Source organism: Oncorhynchus mykiss, chromosome 3 (genome assembly GCF_057628025.1).
Source record: "Oncorhynchus mykiss isolate SJ-2025 chromosome 3, ASM5762802v1, whole genome shotgun sequence".
In the NCBI taxonomy this organism is placed as follows: domain Eukaryota; kingdom Metazoa; phylum Chordata; class Actinopteri; order Salmoniformes; family Salmonidae; genus Oncorhynchus; species Oncorhynchus mykiss.
The window spans coordinates 14,729,436-14,751,896 of NC_143024.1; the positions used below are offsets into that span (position 1 = coordinate 14,729,436).

Genomic DNA, 22,461 nt, shown 5'->3' on the forward strand with positions numbered 1-22,461 from the left:
CTACTGTATTTTATTCTCTGTTTTATTGAAGGTTGGTTTCCACAGAAGTTGCCAAGGCGTTAGAGAGAGAAGGCTATTGTATTTTATTCTCTGTTTTATTGAAGGTTGGTTTCCACAGAAGTTGCCAAGGCGTTAGAGACAGACACCTACTGTATTTTATTCTCTGTTTTATTGAAGGTTGGTTTCCACAGAAGTTGCCAAGGCGTTAGAGAGAGAACGCTATTGTATTTTATTCTCTGTTTTATTGAAGGTTGGTTTCCACAGAAGTTGCCAAGGCGTTAGAGACAGACACCTACTGTATTTTATTCTGTTTTATTGAAGGTTGGTTTCCATAAAAGTCCACCTCAACCTATTCCATCAGGCCTTTGACATGTTGAATACTGTAGGCCTTTAGAATTGATTCTATGATGTATCCTTCAAAACACAGCAGAAAAACATTATTCCAAAGACCAGGTCACATGATATGGTTTGGAGCGAGAGGCAGCCCTGCAGCTAGTTAGATAATCCCACGATTCAAAATAGTTGAGCCTTTCATTTCTTTCTGTGTGTGCATACACGCATGTTCGTGTGTGCATGCTCATGCATACGCATGTGTGTTTGTGTCCGTTCTCATGCGTGTGTGTGTGTGTTTGTGTTTGCCTAAGCGTGTGTTTCCTCTCCACTGCAGAGCTCCCCTGCCAGTCCTGCAGTAGGACAGTAACAGTGCGGTATTAGCAGGTGGTCTTTGCAACACATATGCTGTGTTTGTGCTGCCTCATTTGTCCCAGAAGCTGATGCTGTGACAGCAGGTTTATCTTAACAGGGCAGTGGTGGACCCCCCCCCCCCCCCCACACACACACACACACACAGTACTGTAGGGAGGAACAACATAAGGTCTTATTTTATCATCATGTATATGTTAACTCACCATGCTTGTCGTGTGTTTGTTTGGTAACATGTCTTTGATAACCGACATCATTTGTCTCGTCTTTCCTTCCAGTGTCCAACGTGTTTATTGTGGCAGCTTTGTACACAGAACGAAGGCTCTCAGTGGTGAGTTTCATTCTGATGTACTTACCAGTGTTGCTATTAGTGTTAGAAAAAAAGTTTTGCCTGCGCTGCAGACGGCTATATCAGTCGGCTGATACAGGACTATTAAAGGCCCAGTGCACTACTTTTGTGATTTTTATTTAATGATTTAAAGTCTATAAATATATTGTGATTTGTCAGGGGTTGCTGCAGCCCCCTCACACCTCTGCTTCCAGCGGCTATGCCTTAACGTGCAGGTCTTCTGTCCCTCCAGGGCTGCATCAGTGAACGTGTTGGGCTGCTGGTTCATTCCATTAACCTGTCAGTCACACTGTGCTTCCCGGTGACTATCGTACTAATGGTGAAGTCCATTACTCCAGGTACTGCTGTATGTGTTCTCGTCAGCCTACAGATGTAGGATCTTAATTTGATCGCCCTGTTGTAGGAGAACTTTCCGTTTTGCATCACCATGATGATTTGGCCGGTGACACGTTGCTTCTTGAAAGTCCAATATCTTGAAAACTTGACTGATGACATGCAAAACATTTTGGGACTGTATCAACTGTGGGTGATTGAAAAAAATAACAAAGGAGAGTTTCTGAGTGAAGTTTTTCTTTAATTATAATCCACATAATCATTTACATTTCCTGTTGCTGCAGTATGTTTTTCCCTGCAGTAGCAAACTGGCTCAAATTAAGATCCTACATCTGTATAGCAAATCCTGCTTTTCAGAAAAAAACTGTATCTGAATCTAGTGTGTCTCTGTGTCTTCACTATTAGTTTAGTTAGTGTGTCTTCACTATTAGTTTAGTTAGTGTGTCTTCACTATTAGTTTAGTTAGTGTGTCTTCACTATTAGTTTAGTTAGTGTGTCTCTGTGTCTTCACTATTAGTTTAGTTAGTGTGTCTCTGTGTGTCTTCACTATTAGTTTAGTTAGTGTGTCTCTGTGTCTTCACTATTAGTTTAGTTAGTGTGTCTATGTGTCTTCACTATTAGTTTAGTTAGTGTGTCTCTGTGTCTTCACTATTAGTTTAGTTAGTGTGTCTCTGTGTGTCTTCACTATTAGTTTAGTTAGTGTGTCTCTGTGTGTCTTCACTATTAGTTTAGTTAGTGTGTCTCTGTGTGTCTTCACTATTAGTTTAGTTAGTGTGTCTCTGTGTCTTCACTATTAGTTTAGTTAGTGTGTCTCTGTGTGTCTTCACTATTAGTTTAGTTAGTGTGTCTCTGTGTGTCTTCACTATTAGTTTAGTTAGTGTGTCTCTGTGTGTCTTCACTATTAGTTTAGTTAGTGTGTCTCTGTGTGTCTTCACTATTAGTTTAGTTAGTGTGTCTCTGTGTCTTCACTATTAGTTTAGTTAGTGTGTCTCTGTGTGTCTTCACTATTAGTTTAGTTAGTGTGTCTCTGTGTCTTCACTATTAGTTTAGTTAGTGTGTCTCTGTGTGTCTTCACTATTAGTTTAGTTAGTGTGTCTCTGTGTGTCTTCACTATTAGTTTAGTTAGTGTGTCTCTGTGTCTTCACTATTAGTTTAGTTAGTGTGTCTCTGTGTCTTCACTATTAGTTTAGTTAGTGTGTCTCTGTGTGTCTTCACTATTAGTTTAGTTAGTGTGTCTCTGTGTGTCTTCACTATTAGTTTAGTTAGTGTGTCTCTGTGTGTCTTCACTATTAGTTTAGTTAGTGTGTCTCTGTGTCTTCACTATTAGTTTAGTTAGTGTGTCTCTGTGTCTTCACTATTAGTTTAGTTAGTGTGTCTCTGTGTCTTCACTATTAGTTTAGTTAGTGTGTCTCTGTGTCTTCACTATTAGTTTAGTTAGTGTGTCTCTGTGTGTCTTCACTATTAGTTTAGTTAGTGTGTCTCTGTGTGTCTTCACTATTAGTTTAGTTAGTGTGTCTCTGTGTGTCTTCACTATTAGTTTAGTTAGTGTGTCTCTGTGTCTTCACTATTAGTTTAGTTAGTGTGTCTCTGTGTGTCTTCACTATTAGTTTAGTTAGTGTGTCTCTGTGTGTCTTCACTATTAGTTTAGTTAGTGTGTCTCTGTGTGTCTTCACTATTAGTTTAGTTAGTGTGTCTCTGTGTGTCTTCACTATTAGTTTAGTTAGTGTGTCTCTGTGTCTTCACTATTAGTTTAGTTAGTGTGTCTCTGTGTCTTCACTATTAGTTTAGTTAGTGTGTCTCTGTGTCTTCACTATTAGTTTAGTTAGTGTGTCTCTGTGTGTCTTCACTATTAGTTTAGTTAGTGTGTCTCTGTGTCTTCACTATTAGTTTAGTTAGTGTGTCTCTGTGTCTTCACTATTAGTTTAGTTAGTGTGTCTCTGTGTCTTCACTATTAGTTTAGTTAGTGTGTCTCTGTGTGTCTTCACTATTAGTTTAGTTAGTGTGTCTCTGTGTCTTCACTATTAGTTTAGTTAGTGTGTCTCTGTGTGTCTTCACTATTAGTTTAGTTAGTGTGTCTCTGTGTGTCTTCACTATTAGTTTAGTTAGTGTGTCTCTGTGTGTCTTCACTATTAGTTTAGTTAGTGTGTCTCTGTGTCTTCACTATTAGTTTAGTTAGTGTGTCTCTGTGTCTTCACTATTAGTTTAGTTAGTGTGTCTCTGTGTCTTCACTATTAGTTTAGTTAGTGTGTCTGTGTCTTCACTATTAGTTTAGTTAGTGTGTCTCTGTGTCTTCACTATTAGTTTAGTTAGTGTGTCTCTGTGTCTTCACTATTAGTTTAGTTAGTGTGTCTCTGTGTGTCTTCACTATTAGTTTAGTTAGTGTGTCTCTGTGTGTCTTCACTATTAGTTTAGTTAGTGTGTCTCTGTGTCTTCACTATTAGTTTAGTTAGTGTGTCTCTGTGTCTTCACTATTAGTTTAGTTAGTGTGTCTCTGTGTGTCTTCACTATTAGTTTAGTTAGTGTGTCTCTGTGTCTTCACTATTAGTTTAGTTAGTGTGTCTCTGTGTGTCTTCACTATTAGTTTAGTTAGTGTGTCTCTGTGTGTCTTCACTATTAGTTTAGTTAGTGTGTCTCTGTGTCTTCACTATTAGTTTAGTTAGTGTGTCTCTGTGTCTTCACTATTAGTTTAGTTAGTGTGTCTCTGTGTCTTCACTATTAGTTTAGTTAGTGTGTCTCTGTGTCTTCACTATTAGTTTAGTTAGTGTGTCTGTGTCTTCACTATTAGTTTAGTTAGTGTGTCTTCACTATTAGTTTAGTTAGTGTGTCTCTGTGTCTTCACTATTAGTTTAGTTAGTGTGTCTCTGTGTGTCTTCACTATTAGTTTAGTTAGTGTGTCTCTGTGTCTTCACTATTAGTTTAGTTAGTGTGTCTCTGTGTCTTCACTATTAGTTTAGTTAGTGTGTCTGTGTCTTCACTATTAGTTAAGATCCTACATCTGTATAGCAAATCCTGCTTTTCAGAAAAAAACGGTATCTGAATCTAGTGTGTCTCTGTCTTCACTATTAGTTTAGTTAGTGTGTCTCTGTGTGTCTTCACTATTAGTTTAGTTAGTGTGTCTCTGTGTCTTCACTATTAGTTTAGTTAGTGTGTCTCTGTGTCTTCACTATTAGTTTAGTTAGTGTGTCTCTGTGTGTCTTCACTATTAGTTCAGTTAGTGTGTCTGTGTCTTCACTATTAGTTTAGTTAGTGTGTCTCTGTGTCTTCACTATTAGTTTAGTTAGTGTGTCTCTGTGTCTTCACTATTAGTTTAGTTAGTGTGTCTCTGTGTCTCCACTATTAGTTTAGTTAGTGTGTCTGTGTCTTCACTATTAGTTTAGTTAGTGTGTCTTCACTATTAGTTTAGTTAGTGTGTCTCTGTGTCTTCACTATTAGTTTAGTTAGTGTGTCTCTGTGTCTTCACTATTAGTTCAGTTAGTGTGTCTGTGTCTTCACTATTAGTTTAGTTAGTGTGTCTTCACTATTAGTTTAGTTAGTGTGTCTCTGTGTCTTCACTATTAGTTTAGTTAGTGTGTCTCTGTGTGTCTTCACTATTAGTTTAGTTAGTGTGTCTCTGTGTCTTCACTATTAGTTTAGTTAGTGTGTCTCTGTGTCTTCACTATTAGTTTAGTTAGTGTGTCTCTGTGTCTTCACTATTAGTTTAGTTAGTGTGTCTGTGTCTTCACTATTAGTTAAGATCCTACATCTGTATAGCAAATCCTGCTTTTCAGAAAAAAACGGTATCTGAATCTAGTGTGTCTCTGTCTTCACTATTAGTTTAGTTAGTGTGTCTCTGTGTGTCTTCACTATTAGTTTAGTTAGTGTGTCTCTGTGTCTTCACTATTAGTTTAGTTAGTGTGTCTCTGTGTCTTCACTATTAGTTTAGTTAGTGTGTCTTCACTATTAGTTCAGTTAGTGTGTCTGTGTCTTCACTATTAGTTTAGTTAGTGTGTCTCTGTGTGTCTTCACTATTAGTTTAGTTAGTGTGTCTCTGTGTCTTCACTATTAGTTTAGTTAGTGTGTCTCTGTGTCTCCACTATTAGTTTAGTTAGTGTGTCTGTGTCTTCACTATTAGTTTAGTTAGTGTGTCTCTGTGTCTTCACTATTAGTTCAGTTAGTGTGTCTGTGTCTTCACTATTAGTATAGTTAGTGTGTCTTCACTATTAGTTTAGTTAGTGTGTCTTCACTATTAGTTTAGTTAGTGTGTCTCTGTGTCTTCACTATTAGTTTAGTTAGTGTGTCTGTGTGTTTTATCCAGTTGGTCATTAATGTGTAGTTCATGTAGTATTATATTATCCAAGTATGTGATTTTATATTAATGGAATCAGTTGGTCATTAATGTGTTGTTAATGTAGCATTATATTATCCAAGTATGTGATTTTATCTGAATGGAATCAGTTGGGCAGTGTTTGATCAGTCCCAGTTAGCTCACAGGGAGAGGAAGTAAGGAGTGAGGTGGATATGAGGCCAAAAGAGGAGTGGCTGAGAGACAGGTCAATGTCAGGTCAGCTCTGCCTGTCTTCATCAAGCTGGTTGCTAGCCAACATGGCATCTGGTGACATACAACAGCTAACTGAGCCTCTCATGGCTACACATGTCTCAGAACTTAGGAAACTGACCACAACCAGAAGATGATATTAACTGTCTGTGATGTTGTTCTATACCCACAGTTTCATATTTACAAATGTAGGATCTTAGTTTGTTCACCCTTTTGCTGGAGAATTTTCCTGCAATAAAGGAAATGTATAAGTTGTGTATTTCTGAAGTTTGTCATTTCCACTTTTGCATTTCAGACTTGATTTTCCCTTATGAAAAATGGATCAACACCTACACAAATGTCCACATAATAATAATCGTTTCCTTTTGCTGCAGGATTATTTTCCTACTGTAGCAAACTGGCTCAAATTAAGATCCTACATCTGTACATGCATAAAAACAAAGGTGAAGCTACAGTCATTCGTTTTTAGTAATCATTCCTCTTAGAGGAGAATAGGAAGGTCTTGTGTCTTAGTGTCTTTAAGATCTTCCTTTTACCTCTCACAAATCAGATCATCTTTCCCTGGACGTTGACTGCGTAGCTACAGTATCCTTCCTTACCTGAAAGTCTTTCTTTCTCCTCATCTGCCGTCGCCACGGGAACGGACAAAGATGTACCATCTGTCTCGTGTACCTCATGCAGAGCTACTGTTTATACATCAAGGTCAGGGGAGAGGGCCACGGATGCTCCTCTTGGCGAGGGAGACAGTCTCTGTCTTTCTCTCTCTGTGCCCATGCCATCTACTAGGTAACCAGCACGGCCCATTTCCATGCAGCATATGGCCGCTGTTGATAAAGCAGTACTAGTCTGTTAGAATGACCTGGGGGCCTTGCCAGGTTTCCCTGGACCTCGGGCGGTAGCGCTGGTAGTTGGTTGAAAGTGAGTGGACTTTGTGTTCCCAGTTGTTCATCTTGTGTGATAGACGAGGAGAGGATGGTGAGTGTTGTAACTGTTGACATATATGGATATCCCTAGAGAAGGACAGTAAGAACCAGGTGGGCAGCATTCCTCAGCTTCTTGTTAGGGCCTGTTTGTTAACTACACATCAAAGATAATGTCTTCGCTAACTGGGAATCAGAGGGTTTCATTCTTTTCTGTTCTACAGTGTGATATGCATGTTGAATACCTCAAGTTGACTGTACTATATTATAAACTGTGTGGTTCGAGCCCTGAATTCTGATTGGCTGACATCCGTGGTATATCAGACCGTATACCACAGGTATGACACAACGTCTATTTTTACTGTTCTAATTATGTTGGTAACCAGTTTATAATAGCAAGGCACCTCGGGGGTTTGTTATATATGGCCAATATACCACGGCTAAAGGCTGTATCCACGCACTGCCTAAGGACAGCCCTTAGCCGTGGTATATGGATTCATATACAACACCACCTCAGGCCTTATTGCTTAAATATACTACATAACGCACTTTGCTACTACACATCAAGATCATTTACAACCACCCACACCCACATCATTAACTCCATTTAATGGATAATATGTATTGTACTGTTTTGCATACAACACTTAATATGATTGACTGTGAATTCTAACGGAAAATATTGCATAAATATTGCTGATATTTAACATTGCACATTGTCCTTGTCCTCAGTGGGTGGAGCGTCTGCTCTGGGAGTGTACACCGTCCTCTTCCTGAAGCTCTACTCCTACAAAGATGTGAACAAGTGGTGTAGAGAGATGAGCCATGCTAAAGCCCGTAGCCTGGCCCGCTCCCTCTCATGTAAGTCCTCAGTCTCCACAGTCCTCTATGCCCCATGCTAAAGCCCATAGCCTGGCCCGCTCCCTCTCATGTAAGTCCTCAGTCTCCACAGTCCTCTATGCCCCATGCTGAAGCCCGTAGCCTGGCCCGCTCCCTCTCATGTAAGTCCTGTCTCCACAGTCCTCTATGCCCCGTGCTAAAGCCCGTAGCCTGGCCCGCTCCCTCTCATGTAAGTCCTCAGTCTCCACAGTCCTCTATGCCCCATGCTAAAGCCCGTAGCCTGGCCCGCTCCCTCTCATGTAAGTCCTGTCTCCACAGTCCTCTATGCCCCGTGCTAAAGCCCGTAGCCTGGCCCGCACCCTCTCATGTAAGTCCTCAGTCTCCACAGTCCTCTATGCCCCATGCTAAAGCCCGTAGCCTGGCCCGCACCCTCTCATGTAAGTCCTCAGTCTCCACAGTCCTCTATGCCCCATGCTAAAGCCCGTAGCCTGGCCCGCTCCCTCTCATGTAAGTCCTCAGTCTCCACAGTCCTCTATGCCCCGTGCTAAAGCCCGTAGCCTGGCCCGCTCCCTCTCATGTAAGTCCTGTCTCCACAGTCCTCTATGCCCCGTGCTAAAGCCCGTAGCCTGGCCCGCTCCCTCTCATGTAAGTCCTCAGTCTCCACAGTCCTCTATGCCCCATGCTAAAGCCCGTAGCCTGGCCCGCTCCCTCTCATGTAAGTCCTCAGTCTCCACAGTCCTCTATGCCCCGTGCTAAAGCCCGTAGCCTGGCCCGCACCCTCTCATGTAAGTCCTCAGTCTCCACAGTCCTCTATGCCCCGTGCTAAAGCCCGTAGCCTGGCCCGCACCCTCTCATGTAAGTCCTCAGTCTCCACAGTCCTCTATGCCCCGTGCTAAAGCCCGTAGCCTGGCCCGCACCCTCTCATGTAAGTCCTCAGTCTCCACAGTCCTCTATGCCTCCTACCAGCAACTGGACAACAACAACACTACTGCTACTACTTTAATTACTTCAGATGTACTGCTTTTGCTATTGATACTGCTCACACTTTCTGGGCTTCACTGCTTCGGATTTTACTGATACGTCTGTTCTTGAAGTGTGTGCAGTGTGAGGGAGATTTTTCAAATACTTTATATTTGATTGAGTCTGCCTCGAGTGCCAGATGGGCGGAGTATGTACTTTTGGGACCATTCCTTTTTATCCATTGCGCCAGGCAATCAAGTATTTGAAAAATAACTAATATTGTTATAACAGGTTTGATTTTAACCCTCATCCTATAAGCTCTACTGTGATGACTCCCATAGTTGTGTTTTCTAGAGAGTTTGTGTCACCTGGGTTCTACATTAACCTTTGACTCCCAGAGTTGTGTTTTCTAGAGAGTTTGTGTCACCTGGGTTCTACATTAACCTTTGACTCCCATAGTTGTGTTTTCTAGAGAGTTTGTGTCTCCTGGGTTCTACATTAACCTTTGACTCCAGAGTTGTGTTTTCTAGAGAGTTTGTGTCACCTGGGTTCTACATTAACATTTGACTCCCATAGTTGCTTTGTCTAGAGAGTTTGTGTCACCTGGGTTCTACATTGACCTTTGACTCCCATAGTTGTGTTTTCTAGAGAGTTTGTGTCACCTGGGTTCTACATTAACATTTGACTCCCATAGTTGCTTTGTCTAGAGAGTTTGTGTCACCTGGGTTCTACGTTGACCGTTGACTCCCAGAGATGCTTTGTCTACAGAGTTTGCGTCACCTGGGTTCTACGTTGACCTTTGACTCCCAGAGTTGCTTTGTCTAGAGAGTTTGCGTCACCTGGGTTCTACGTTGACCTTTGACTCCCAGAGTTGCTTTGTCTAGAGAGTTTGTGTCACCTGGGTTCTACACTGACATTTGACTACTAATAAAGGGCTTAATGAGATTTCTGACTCGCCTCCATGGAAATGGCAACTGTGACCTAATTTTTCATAGGCGGCGATGCTGAGTGTTTGTATATGTACCCTTAATGGAAACCGTTTTCCTGTTGGTGAAAATGTACACATAAACATTAACACACACACATAATACTACAATCCACATCGCTCCTTAACTGCTGCACTGCCACCTGCTGGTTGACTGTACACAAGAAGCTGTTCTCTAAGTAGAGTGATTGTGACTGTGAGAATCATACATGTTTAATTGCTGACTTAACATGGCTTGTACTCTCCTCTACAGGTTCCTCTATACCGCGGTCTAGGGAAAGTGGACAGGATTATCAGGTCTCCTATCCTGGAAATGTCACCCTCAGAGGTCAGTAGAGGTTGGACATCCCAGGTAGACCAAGACCTGGGTTCAAATACAATTTCAGGTATTTCAATAACGTTTCAAAACAAGTATTCAGATAACTTTTATTTGAAAAAACAAGTATTTGAATATATTTGGAGATACTCAAATACACTCCCATGCATTTAACCCATGTTTTTGAAAATATTATCTGAAATAGTATTAGAAAAGACTTTAAAATACAATTTGCTCGACTATTTGGTTTTTAAAATAACCATTAAAATATTTGTTTTAAGTACTTGTTTTCGGCTGTGTTTGAAAATACTAAAATACACAGAACCTATTTAAATAACAAATTGTCAAATGCATGTATTTGAACCCAGGTCCTGCTGTAGCAGACCCCACTCTTATCACTGCTGCCTCAACCTATCCTGCTGTAGCAGACCTCACTCTTATCACTGCTGCCTCAACCTATCCTGCTGTAGCAAACCCCACTCTTATCACTGCTGCCTCAACCTATCCTGCTGTAGCAGACCCCACTCTTATCACTGCTGCCTCAACCTATCCTGCTGTAGCAGACCCCACTCTTATCACTGCTGCCTCAACCTATCCTGCTGTAGCAGACCTCACTCTTATCACTGCTGCCTCAACCTATCCTGCTGTAGCAAACCCCACTCTTATCACTGCTGCCTCAACCTATCCTGCTGTAGCAGACCCCACTCTTATCACTGCTGCCTCAACCTATCCTGCTGTAGCAGACCCCACTCTTATCACTGCTGCCTCAAGCAATCATGCTGTAGCAGACCTCACTCTTATCACTGCTGCCTCAACCTATCCTGCTGTAGCAGACCTCACTCTTATCACTGCTGCCTCAACCTATCCTGCTGTAGCAAACCCCACTCTTATCACTGCTGCCTCAACCTATCCTGCTGTAGCAGACCCCACTCTTATCACTGCTGCCTCAACCTATCCTGCTGTAGCAGACCCCACTCTTATCACTGCTGCCTCAAGCTATCATGCTGTAGCAGACCTAACTCTTGTCACTGCTGCCTCAACCTATCCTGCTGTAGCAGACCCCACTCTTATCACTGCTGCCTCAACCTATCCTGCTGTAGCAGACCCCACTCTTATCACTGCTGCCTCAAGCTATCATGCTGTAGCAGACCTCACTCTTATCACTGCTGCCTCAACCTATCCTGCTGTAGCAGACCCCACTCTTATCACTGCTGCCTCAACCTATCCTGCTGTAGCAGACCCCACTCTTATCACTGCTGCCTCAACCTATCCTGCTGTAGCAGACCCCACTCTTATCACTGCTGCCTCAACCTATCCTGCTGTAGCCTGCTACTGGAGCTATATCAGACTATAGTAATAGCTAATATAGTAATAGCTAAAATAGCTCATAGCTCTTTCTCTCCTCTTGCTCTCTCTCTCGCTCTCTCTCCCCTCTCTCTTTTTCTCTTTCTCTCTCTCCTCTCTCTCTCCCCTCTCTCTTTTTCTCTCTCCTGTCTCTCTCTTTCTAATTTATCTCACTCCCCTCTTTCTTTCTAATCTCTCTTGTGTTTTTAGATTTGTATTATTTTGTTTTTGCACCAACCCTCTGCTATGAATTAAACTTCCCCCGGTCTCCACGGATTCGAATGAGCTTCCTGCTAAGGAGGCTTTTTGAGATGGTGAGTTCTGTCCCCAATCACCCTTTCTGCATTGGTTTGTTAGTACGCTGCTTTATACTCTGTAAACTAGATTGAACAGTTGATGTTATCACGGCTTTGTCCTACTGGTTATTTCCCAATGTTGTGCTATGGGTATAAAAGAAGATGTACAACTTCCTGTTTAGCCCCATGTGAAGGAGCACATTATAGAGATACAGAAACATCAGATCTATTCTCTTCAATATGATCTGACACAGTCATCTACAGCAAACATCAGATCTATTCTCTTCAATATGATCTGACACAGTCATCTACAGCAAACATCAGATCTATTCTCTTCAATACGATCTGACACAGTCATCTACAGCAAACATCAGATCTATTCTCTTCAATATGATCTGACACAGTCATCTACAGCAAACATCAGATCTATTCTCTTCAATACGATCTGACACAGTCATCTACAGCAAACATCAGATCTATTCTCTTCAATACGATCTGACACAGTCATCTACAGCAAACATCAGATCTATTCTCTTCAATACGATCTGACACAGTCATCTACAGCAAACATCAGATCTATTCTCTTCAATATGATCTGACACAGTCATCTACAGCAAACATCAGATCAGATCTATTCTCTTCAATATGATCTGACACAGTCATCTACAGCAAACATCAGATCTATTCTCTTCAATATGATCTGACACAGTCATCTACAGCAAACATCAGATCTATTCTCTTCAATATGATCTGACACAGTCATCTACAGCAAACATCAGATCAGATCTATTCTCTTCAATATGATCTGACACAGTCATCTACAGCAAACATCAGATCTATTCTCTTCAATACGATCTGACACAGTCATCTACAGCAAACATCAGATCTATTCTCTTCAATACGATCTGACACAGTCATCTACAGCAAACATCAGATCTATTCTCTTCAATACGATCTGACACAGTCATCTACAGCAAACATCAGATCTATTCTCTTCAATACGATCTGACACAGTCATCTACAGCAAACATCAGATCTATTCTCTTCAATACGATCTGACACAGTCATCTACAGCAAACATCAGATCTATTCTCTTCAATACGATCTGACACAGTCATCTACAGCAAACATCAGATCTATTCTCTTCAATACGATCTGACACAGTCATCTACAGCAAACATCAGATCTATTCTCTTCAATACGATCTGACACAGTCATCTACAGCAAACATCAGATCTATTCTCTTCAATACGATCTGACACAGTCATCTACAGCAAACATGGATAGAACAAATAGAAGTATCTTCTTTAACAATGTCAAGTTCCATTGTGAATTTCTCTGGACCTCCATTAGAAGATTAGCTTGGTTATTGGTCGACTGTGGAGATGTGCACTCTGGTCCCAAGACTTATCCAAAGATAAAAGGCAGACAGCGTTTTTCCTGCACACACACACACACACACACACACACACACACACACACACACACACACACACACACACACACACACACACACACACACACACACACACACACACACACACACACACAGTATCTTTGTTTGATTTAGAGGAGAAATGCTAAGTAAACAAATCATCTGCCTTCCCAGCTGTTCTTCACCCAGTTATTGGTGGGATTAACACAGCAGGTATGTTTTCTCCTGACATTGACTTATGTATAGTGACTACATGTATTTATTGAGAATAAGCACCTCATTTTAGTTATGATTTGTGCTGTTTATTCACCTCATCGGTCTCTTATTTGCCTCCAGTGGATGATACCCATTATTCAGAGTTCTATGAAGCCATTGGAGGTAAAGTAGGATTACTGGGACATTTACATTTAAATAATTTTTCACTATTCTTCTCAATCAATACAATCTCTCTTTCGTCATTGATCCTGATACTGTAGGATATGGACCTGCCTATGATGATGGAGCGTCTACTCAGACTAGCCGTGAGTACACAAGAGAACACCGGGGTAATGCGGTCATGGTAACATGGTTGATAGTAACCTTGGGCCTTGAGAGATATGACATAAACATTGTATTGGGCCGTTCCGTTCTTCTATTGTTGTTTTATGTTGTCCTGGACACAGTATTATTCCCCTGTCTTCTCTCTCCCATCAGGTGCCCAATCATCTTCTATGGTTGATATTCTTCTACTGGTTCTTCCACTCGTCCTTGAACTTTATTGCTGAGCTCCTGCAATTTGGAGACCGAGAGTTTTACAGAGACTGGTGGTAGGTGAAATGAATACAGTCTGTTTTCTTACGTTCCATTGTTTATTGCCAGTATGTTACTAAGAGGGAGAAGTGATCATTTGAGATGTACACAAGTAAAATATCAATAGCATGTACCACTGTAAAATACATCACTTCACATGACTAGGAGACTTTTCCCTTTCTTGCAGGAACTCTGAGACCATCACATACTTTTGGCAAAACTGGAATATTCCAGTACACAAATGGTGCCTTCGGTGAGTAGATGCAATCTATTCTATACATAGTATACTGTATGTTAACATTGAGATCCTATAAATGATTCAGTGGTACGGAATCAGTGGAATGGAGGTTGATACTGAGCAGAAATGTATTGAGGATGTATTGGGGATTTGTGAGCTGGTAGCTGCCATGAGGTGTTTGATATGCTTCCTCCTGTGTTGCTCCCTCTCTCTCTCCCAAAGCCACTTCTACAAGCCCCTGCTGAAGAGTGGAGTCAGTAAGTGGCTCGGCCAATCAGCAGTGTTCCTGGCTTCAGCCTTCTTTCATGAGGTAAGGTGCTCTGCTCCTAGCTGGGTGAAATCAGACTGACCGCTGCGCTCATCTTTACTATTCCTTGTGAAGTGAAACAGAGTGTTAGCTTCATCAGGTGGTTTTTAACCAGGATGCTCTGCTGCCACTGCAACTCATATCATCACAGTCTGACCCAAACATTCAATCGCCAAAACATCAACTTTTCAAAGAGAAAAGACAATAAAAAAACATGTTTTCCATCAACGAATATAGAATTATGACCATTTAGAAGCTATTTTGAATGTTCTTGATTCTAAAGACATGAAATGTTCAGAGTACATTGAGGTTAGATACCACTTTCAATAAATGTAAAACAATTTAAATTGGCAAAACATGTAGTTACAAGGTTTTCATCAGACAATGACTATATACAGTATGTATACCATTTGTGAAGAAATCCTGCATTCTATGAGACTACAGTTTCATAATTGCTGAGATTGCTAGTCAGATTAGACTTTAAAGGCCACAGATATAGTTATTGCATGACAGTACAGTGACTATACTACACAGTGGCTATACTACACAGTGGCTATACTACACAGTGGCTATACTACACAGTGGCTATACTACACCGTGGCAATACTACACAGTGGCTATGCTATACTACACAGTGGCTATACTGCACAGTGACTATACTGCACAGTGACTATACTACATAGTGGCTATACTACACAGTGACTATACTACACAGTGGCTATGCTATATTACACAGTGGCTATACTACAAAGTGACTACTACACAGTTGCTATACTACACAGTGGCTATACTACACAGTGACTATACTACACAGTGGCTATACTACACAGTGACTATACTACACAGTGGCTATACTACACAGTGGCTATACTACACAGTGGCTATACTACACAGTGGCTATACTACACAGTGACTATACTACACAGTGGCTATACTACACAGTGGCTATACTACACAATGACTATACTACACCGTGGCTATACTACACCGTGAATATACTACACAGTGGCAATACTACACAGCGGCTATGCTGCACAGTGACTATACTACACCGTGGCTATACTACACCGTGAATATACTACACAGTGGCAATACTACACAGTGGCTATACTGCACAGTGACTATACTACGTAGTGGCTATACTACCCGGTGGCTATACTACACAGTGGCTATACTACACAGTGACTATACTACAAAGTGACTATACTACACAGTGGCTATACTACACAGTGACAATACTACACAGTGACTGTACTACACAGTGACTATACTACACAGTGACTATACTACACAGTGACTATACTACACAGTGACAATACTACACAGTGGCTATACTACACAGTGACTATACTACAAAGTGACTATACTACACAGTGGCTATACTACACAGTGGCTATACTACATAGTGACTATACTACACAGTGACTATACTACACAGTGACTATACTACACAGTGACAATACTACACAGTGACTATACTACACAGTGACTATACTACAAAGTGACTATACTACACAGTGGCTATACTACACAGTGACAATACTACACAGTGACTGTACTACACAGTGACTATACTACACAGTGACTATACTACACAGTGACTATACTACACAGTGACAATACTACACAGTGGCTATACTACACAGTGACTATACTACAAAGTGACTATACTACACAGTGGCTATACTACACAGTGACAATACTACACAGTGACTGTACTACACAGTGACTATACTACACAGTGACTATACTACACAGTGCCAATACTACACAGTGGCTATACTACACAGTGACTATACTACAAAGTGACTATACTACACAGTGGCTATACTACACAGTGGCTATACTACATAGTGACTATACTACACAGTGACTATACTACACAGTGACTATACTACACAGTGACAATACTACACAGTGACTATACTACACAGTGGCAATACTACACTGTGGCTATGCTATACTGCACAGTGGCTATACTACAAAGTGACTACTACACAGTGGCTATACTACATAGTGACTATACTACACAGTGACTATACTACACAGTGACTATACTACACAGTGACAATACTACACAGTGACTATACTACACAGTGGCAATACTACACTGTGGCTATGCTATATTACACAGTGGCTATACTACACGGTGACTATACTACACAGTGGCTATACTACACAGTGGCTATGCTATATTACACAGTGGCTATACTACACAGTGACAATACTACACAGTGGCTGTACTACACAGTGGCTATACTACACATTGACTATACACACAGTGACTATACTACACAGTGGCTATACTACACAGTGGCTATACTACACAGTGGCTATACTACACAGTGGCTATATTACACAGTGGCTATACTACACAGTGGCTATACTGCACAGTGACTATACTACACAGTGGCAATACTACACTGTGGCTATGCTATACTGCACAGTGGCTATACTACAAAGTGACTACTACACAGTGGCTATACTACACGGTGACTATACTACACAGTGGCTATACTACACAGTGGCTATGCTATATTACACAGTGGCTATACTACACAGTGACAATACTACACAGTGGCTGTACTACACAGTGGCTATACTACACATTGACTATACACACAGTGACTATACTACACAGTGACTATATTACACAGTGGCTATACTACACAGTGACTATACTACACAGTGACTATACTACACAGTGACTATACTACACAGTGACTATACTACACAGTGGCAATACTACACTGTGGCTATGCTATACTGCACAGTGGCTATACTACAAGGTGGCTATACTACACATTGACTATACACACAGTGACTATACTACACAGTGACTATACACACAGTGACTATACTACACAGTGGCTATACTACACAGTGGCTATACTACACAGTGGCTATACTACACAGTGGCTATACTGCACAGTGGCTATACTACACAGTGACTATACTACACAGTGACTATACTACACAGTGGCTATATTACACAGTGGCTATACTACACAGTGGCTATACTACACAGTGGCTATACTACACAGTGGCTATACTGCACAGTGACTATACTACACAGTGGCTATACTACACAGTGGCTATACTACACAGTGGCTATACTGCACAGTGGCTATACTGCACAGTGGCTATACTACACAGTGGCTATACTACACAGTGGCTATACTACACAGTGGCTATACTACACAGTGGCTATACTACACAGTGGCTATACTGCACATTGGCTATACTGCACAGTGGCTATACTGCACAGTGGCTATACTACACAGTGGCTATACTACACAGTGGCTATACTGCACAGTGGCTATACTACACAGTGGCTATACTACACAGTGGCTATACTACACAGTGGCTATACTGCACAGTGGCTATACTACACAGTGGCTATACTACACAGTGGCTATACTACACAGTGGCTATACTGCACAGTGGCTATACTACACAGTGACTATACTACACAGTGACTATACTACACAGTGGCTATACTACACAGTGGCTATACTGCACAGTGGCTATACTACACAGTGGCTATACTACACAGTGGCTATACTACACAGTGGGTATACACACATTCTGACTATACACACAGTGACTATACCGCACAGTGACTATACTACACAGTGGCTATACTACACAGTGGCTATACTACACAGTGACAATACTACACAGTGGCTATACTACACATTGGCTATGCTATACTGCACAGTGGCTATACTACACAGTGGCTATACTACACAGTGGAAATACTACACATTGGCTATGCTATACTGCACAGTGGCTATACTACACAGTGGCTATACTACGTAGTGGCTATACTACACAGTGGCTATACCACACAGTGGAAATACTACACAGTGGAAATACTACGTAGTGGCTATAATACACAGTGGCTATACTACGTAGTGGCTATACTACACAGTAGCTATACTACACAGTGGAAATACTACGTAGTGACTATACTACACAGTGGCTATACCACACAGTGGCTATACTACACAGTGGAAATACTACGTAGTGGCTGTACTACACAGTGGCTATACTACACAGTGGAAATACTACACATTGGCTATGCTATACTGCACAGTGGCTATACTACACAGTGGCTATACTACACAGTGGCTATACTACACAGTGGCAATACTTGTCCACACACACACACACATACAAACACACACACACACACGTGGGTGCACTTGGCTTATATCCAGCACTCTTCATCATTGACGAAGGTCAGTGTTGGAGGGACGTTAGTGTAGCTGGGATGAGAGGAGGAGGAAAGGAGTGGAACACAAGGCCATATCAGGCTGCTGTGCTTCTGGAGGAGGAGATAAGAGCAGTGTACGGTGAGGAGCCTGTTCAGTCAGCAGGTTCACAGAGATACGGCTCCCTCCCTCTCCTCATCCCCATCCCGGACAGACAGACAAACGGGGCTGCTGCTGCTGTTTTAAACGCTGACCTTCAGAGGACAGCGAGCGAAGCAGAGAGGAGCGGAGCACCACAGCGCCCTGCGGGACACCAGTCTCCCCCTCTCCCCTGAGTAATGACAGGAGGGATCCTTGTGTCACACACATACAGACAGACACACACACACACACATACACACACACACTCTCTCACACACATACACACACACAAACCCCTGAGTAATGCCAGGAGGGATCAGGAGACTGGGATCTGTAGATCAGAGGGTCACACAGCAGGGTTCTGTCAGCTCCCCATCACTCAGAGCAATGAGGCGAGGCTTGATAGTCATCCAGCAGTCATTCCGTAGGTTAGCTACCTGTCTGTTACCTCAGATACCTTTATTTCCTGTACAAACTAGGTGTCATTCCATAGGTTAGCTGTCTGTCTGTTACCTCAGGTGTCATTCCATAGGTTAGCTGTCTGTCTGTTACCTCAGGTGTCATTCCATAGGTTAGCTGTCTGTCTGTTACCTCAGGTGTCATTCCATAGGTTAGCTGTCGGTCTGTTACCTCAGGTGTCATTCCGTAGGTTAGCTGTCTGTCTGTTACCTCAGGTGTCATTCCATAGGTTAGCTGTCTGTCTGTTACATCAGGTGTCATTCCAGAGGTTAGCTGTCTGGAGTGGAAACATTATTTTCCTGTTCACTGTGGATAAAGGAGATGACGAAGGAGATGACTGTGTTGAAAACTGTTCTTGAAAACTAAAACTTAATGTTGCTGATGTTGTCTTCACAGTACCTGGTCAGTGTTCCACTGAAGATGTTGAGGCCATGGGCTTTTATGGGCATGATGGCTCAGGTGAGATCTTAGAACTGAGAAATTAAAAAGTTTATTGTCTGAAGTAATTTACTGGTGGTGTTTTTCACTCATTAAAATGAATGTTGTGTTTGTTTACTCACTAAATGGAGTCCTTGGCTTACAGCTTCCGCTGGCCTGGTTTGTGGCGCGTTTTCTCCGAGGTAACTATGGCAACGCAGCCGTATGGCTCTCTCTCATCATTGGCCAGCCAATCGCCGTGCTCATGTACGTCCACGACTACTATGTACTTCACTACAGAGTGGGGTCAGCGGGAGGTGGACCTGAATGACCTCCTCAGGGGAATATATACCAGACCAGCCTTTTATAGGAAAGACAAATAGAGCTAGAAATGTACTGTATGCTACTTTATGGAAGCACCTTAAAGGGGCCATCAGCATTTGCTACATCCATTTTTGGACTCATACATTAATGATATGTACCCATCGATTCTTGAGGAACATAACTTATAAATGCCTCACCAGCTTAGTTCGACTGTCGTTCCCCATCACAAACCAAAATATAGGATTGTTTTACTCCAATATTTGTAAACAAATCAAATGTAAACAGACACTATATAGCCTCAAAACATGGTTAAAACTATACTTGTTTTTAATCATGGATGGTCAATCGTTGCATCCATATCTCTGTCCATGAATTTGAAAGTGATTCCATTTCTCCAGTCCCATCCCTCAGCTTTTTACTGAACCAGGGGTGGGGAGGCAGCTTTGTTATTGTTTCAACTGCTGATTGCCACTTTAAAGATAACACACTTGTTATAGAAACAATCAATTTAGTTAGTGAATATTAGAATATGCCTTATTGAAACATGTCTGACAAGTGCAATTTTCAAAAAGTGCCAGTTTCTCAGAAAATGTACACAACCAGTACATGTGTGTTTGTAAGATTGATGTGTATTTATGCCACTCAAGCCTCAATATTTTGTCATCTTGTTTTACTTGGGTACGTATAGAGGGATATGTATAGATACGAAAATGGCAGCTGTTGATTCTTGACTTTATTCCATTAATTGGATCATTATTATGTTGCCGACAGAACTACATGGACAAGTAAATATATTTCTCTATTTGTGTGAATGATGTCCTATTTGACTTCATGTTGTTACTACCGATCATGCATTTCTCACTTCCCTCTGCTTTATCTGCCACTGAGACTCGTGGTTTTTGCTCCACAGTTGAAACACAGGAAAGAGGGCCACCTCTTGGCGGTTACTAGGAAGTTCATATGAAAAAACAAAACTTGCACACAAAAAAGCTTCCATCTCGGTGTGCTAGTCTATTACTTCGTAACGTGGCAACATTTGTCAAGTAGAATTCTATTCCGCAGCATGTGTTGATGTTTTCTAATCTCTCGTCTATTGTTTCTGGACAAACACGTTGCCGTTCCTAGCAATAAGTCCTGAGATGATGAGGGTGCCAGAATCATCCAATCAGAGAGAGTGTGTGATGAATGGCTTCTGTAGAAGGAAGACTTCCTGAAATGGCTACAGGTAATTCTACTTCCTGTCCCCGACATACAATGTGACGCTGCTCAGATCCCGAGTCTGCAAGATGTTCCGCGGCTGATAGGGTTTTAGATTAGAACAGGAGTGACGATTTGTTCTGTTGCAGACCGCATAAAGTTGCATGCAGTTTCACATACAGTAAAATGTGTAGGATTTGAGTAATTGGCAATTTGCCTTTTTTAATAAGAGTACAGTGTATTTGCACTCACAAAAAGTACATCTGCATTCCGTCTTAAACGTGAAGACCAAAACTGTATATCTCCTTTCCAAATGAATTGAGAAGGATACAGTACCTTGCAGTGACTGCACTTGGCTCGTTTCCCCAGCAGACACTATATAGCTGCACTATATAGCTGCACTGCCTGTCAAACGTTCTAGAACACCTACTCATTCAAGGGTTTTTCTTTATTTTACGATTTTCTACATTGTAGAATAATAGTGAAGACATCAAAACTATGAAATAACACATATGGAATCATGTAGTAACCAAAAAAGTCTGAAGAATCTCAAATATAAAATATATTTTAATTTGTTTAACACTTTTAAAATAGCCACCCTTTCCCTTGATGACATCTTTGCATGCTCTTGGCATTCTCTTAACCAGCTTCACCTGGATTGCTTTTCCAACCGTCTTGAAGGAGTTCCCACATATGCTGAGCACTTGTTGGCTGCTTTTCCAGGTCCGACTCATCCCAATCCATTGGGTTGAGGTCGGTGGATTGTGGAGGCCAGGTCATCTGATGTAGCCTTCCATCACTCTCCTTCTTGGTAAAATAGCCCTTACACAGCCTGGAGGTGTGTTTTGGGTCATTGTCCTGTTGAAAATCAAATGATAGTTCCGCTAAGCCCAAACCAGATGTGATGGCGTATCACTGCAGAATGCTGTGGTAGCCATGCTGGTTAAGTGTGCCTTGAGTTCTAAATAAATCACAGACAGTGTCACCAGCAAAGCACCCCCACACCATCACACCTCCTCCTCCATGCTATATGTTGGGAAATACACATGCAGAGATCATCCGTTCACCCACACCGCGTCTCACAAAGACACGGAGGTTGGGACCAAAAATCTCCAATTTGGACTCCAGACCAAAGGACACATTTCCATCAGTCTAATGTCCGTTGCTTGTGTTTCTTGGCCCAAGCAAGTCTCTTCTTCTTATTGGTGTCCTTTGGTAGTGGTTTCTTTGCAGGATTTCGACCATGAAGGCCTGATTCACAGTCTCCTCTGAACAGTTGATGTTGAGAAAAGTTCTTGAAATTTTCCATATTGACTGATCTTCATGTCTTAAAGTAATGATGGACTGTCGTTTCTCTT

The 22,461-nt window shown here is 41.6% G+C and overlaps 1 protein-coding gene across 3 annotated transcripts in view; it reads left to right on the plus strand.

Moving 5' to 3' along the window:
* Positions 1 to 20,718, plus strand: part of LOC149984402 (diacylglycerol O-acyltransferase 1-like) — a 41,270-nt gene extending 20,552 nt beyond the window's left edge. For all 3 annotated transcript variants that reach the window (XM_090221651.1, XM_090221649.1, XM_090221655.1), the window contains 13 exons: positions 981 to 1,033; positions 1,284 to 1,389; positions 7,571 to 7,699; positions 9,877 to 9,951; positions 11,494 to 11,597; positions 13,189 to 13,227; positions 13,351 to 13,392; positions 13,491 to 13,535; positions 13,708 to 13,820; positions 13,991 to 14,056; positions 14,264 to 14,351; positions 19,562 to 19,624; positions 19,749 to 20,718. In XM_090221651.1, coding sequence (XP_090077777.1) covers positions 981 to 1,033; positions 1,284 to 1,389; positions 7,571 to 7,699; positions 9,877 to 9,951; positions 11,494 to 11,597; positions 13,189 to 13,227; positions 13,351 to 13,392; positions 13,491 to 13,535; positions 13,708 to 13,820; positions 13,991 to 14,056; positions 14,264 to 14,351; positions 19,562 to 19,624; positions 19,749 to 19,913 — 1,088 coding nt within the window. In that variant the 3' untranslated portion in view covers positions 19,914 to 20,718. The remainder of the gene's footprint in view (positions 1 to 980; positions 1,034 to 1,283; positions 1,390 to 7,570; positions 7,700 to 9,876; positions 9,952 to 11,493; positions 11,598 to 13,188; positions 13,228 to 13,350; positions 13,393 to 13,490; positions 13,536 to 13,707; positions 13,821 to 13,990; positions 14,057 to 14,263; positions 14,352 to 19,561; positions 19,625 to 19,748) is intronic.
* Positions 20,719 to 22,461: the final 1,743 nt, after the last annotated feature.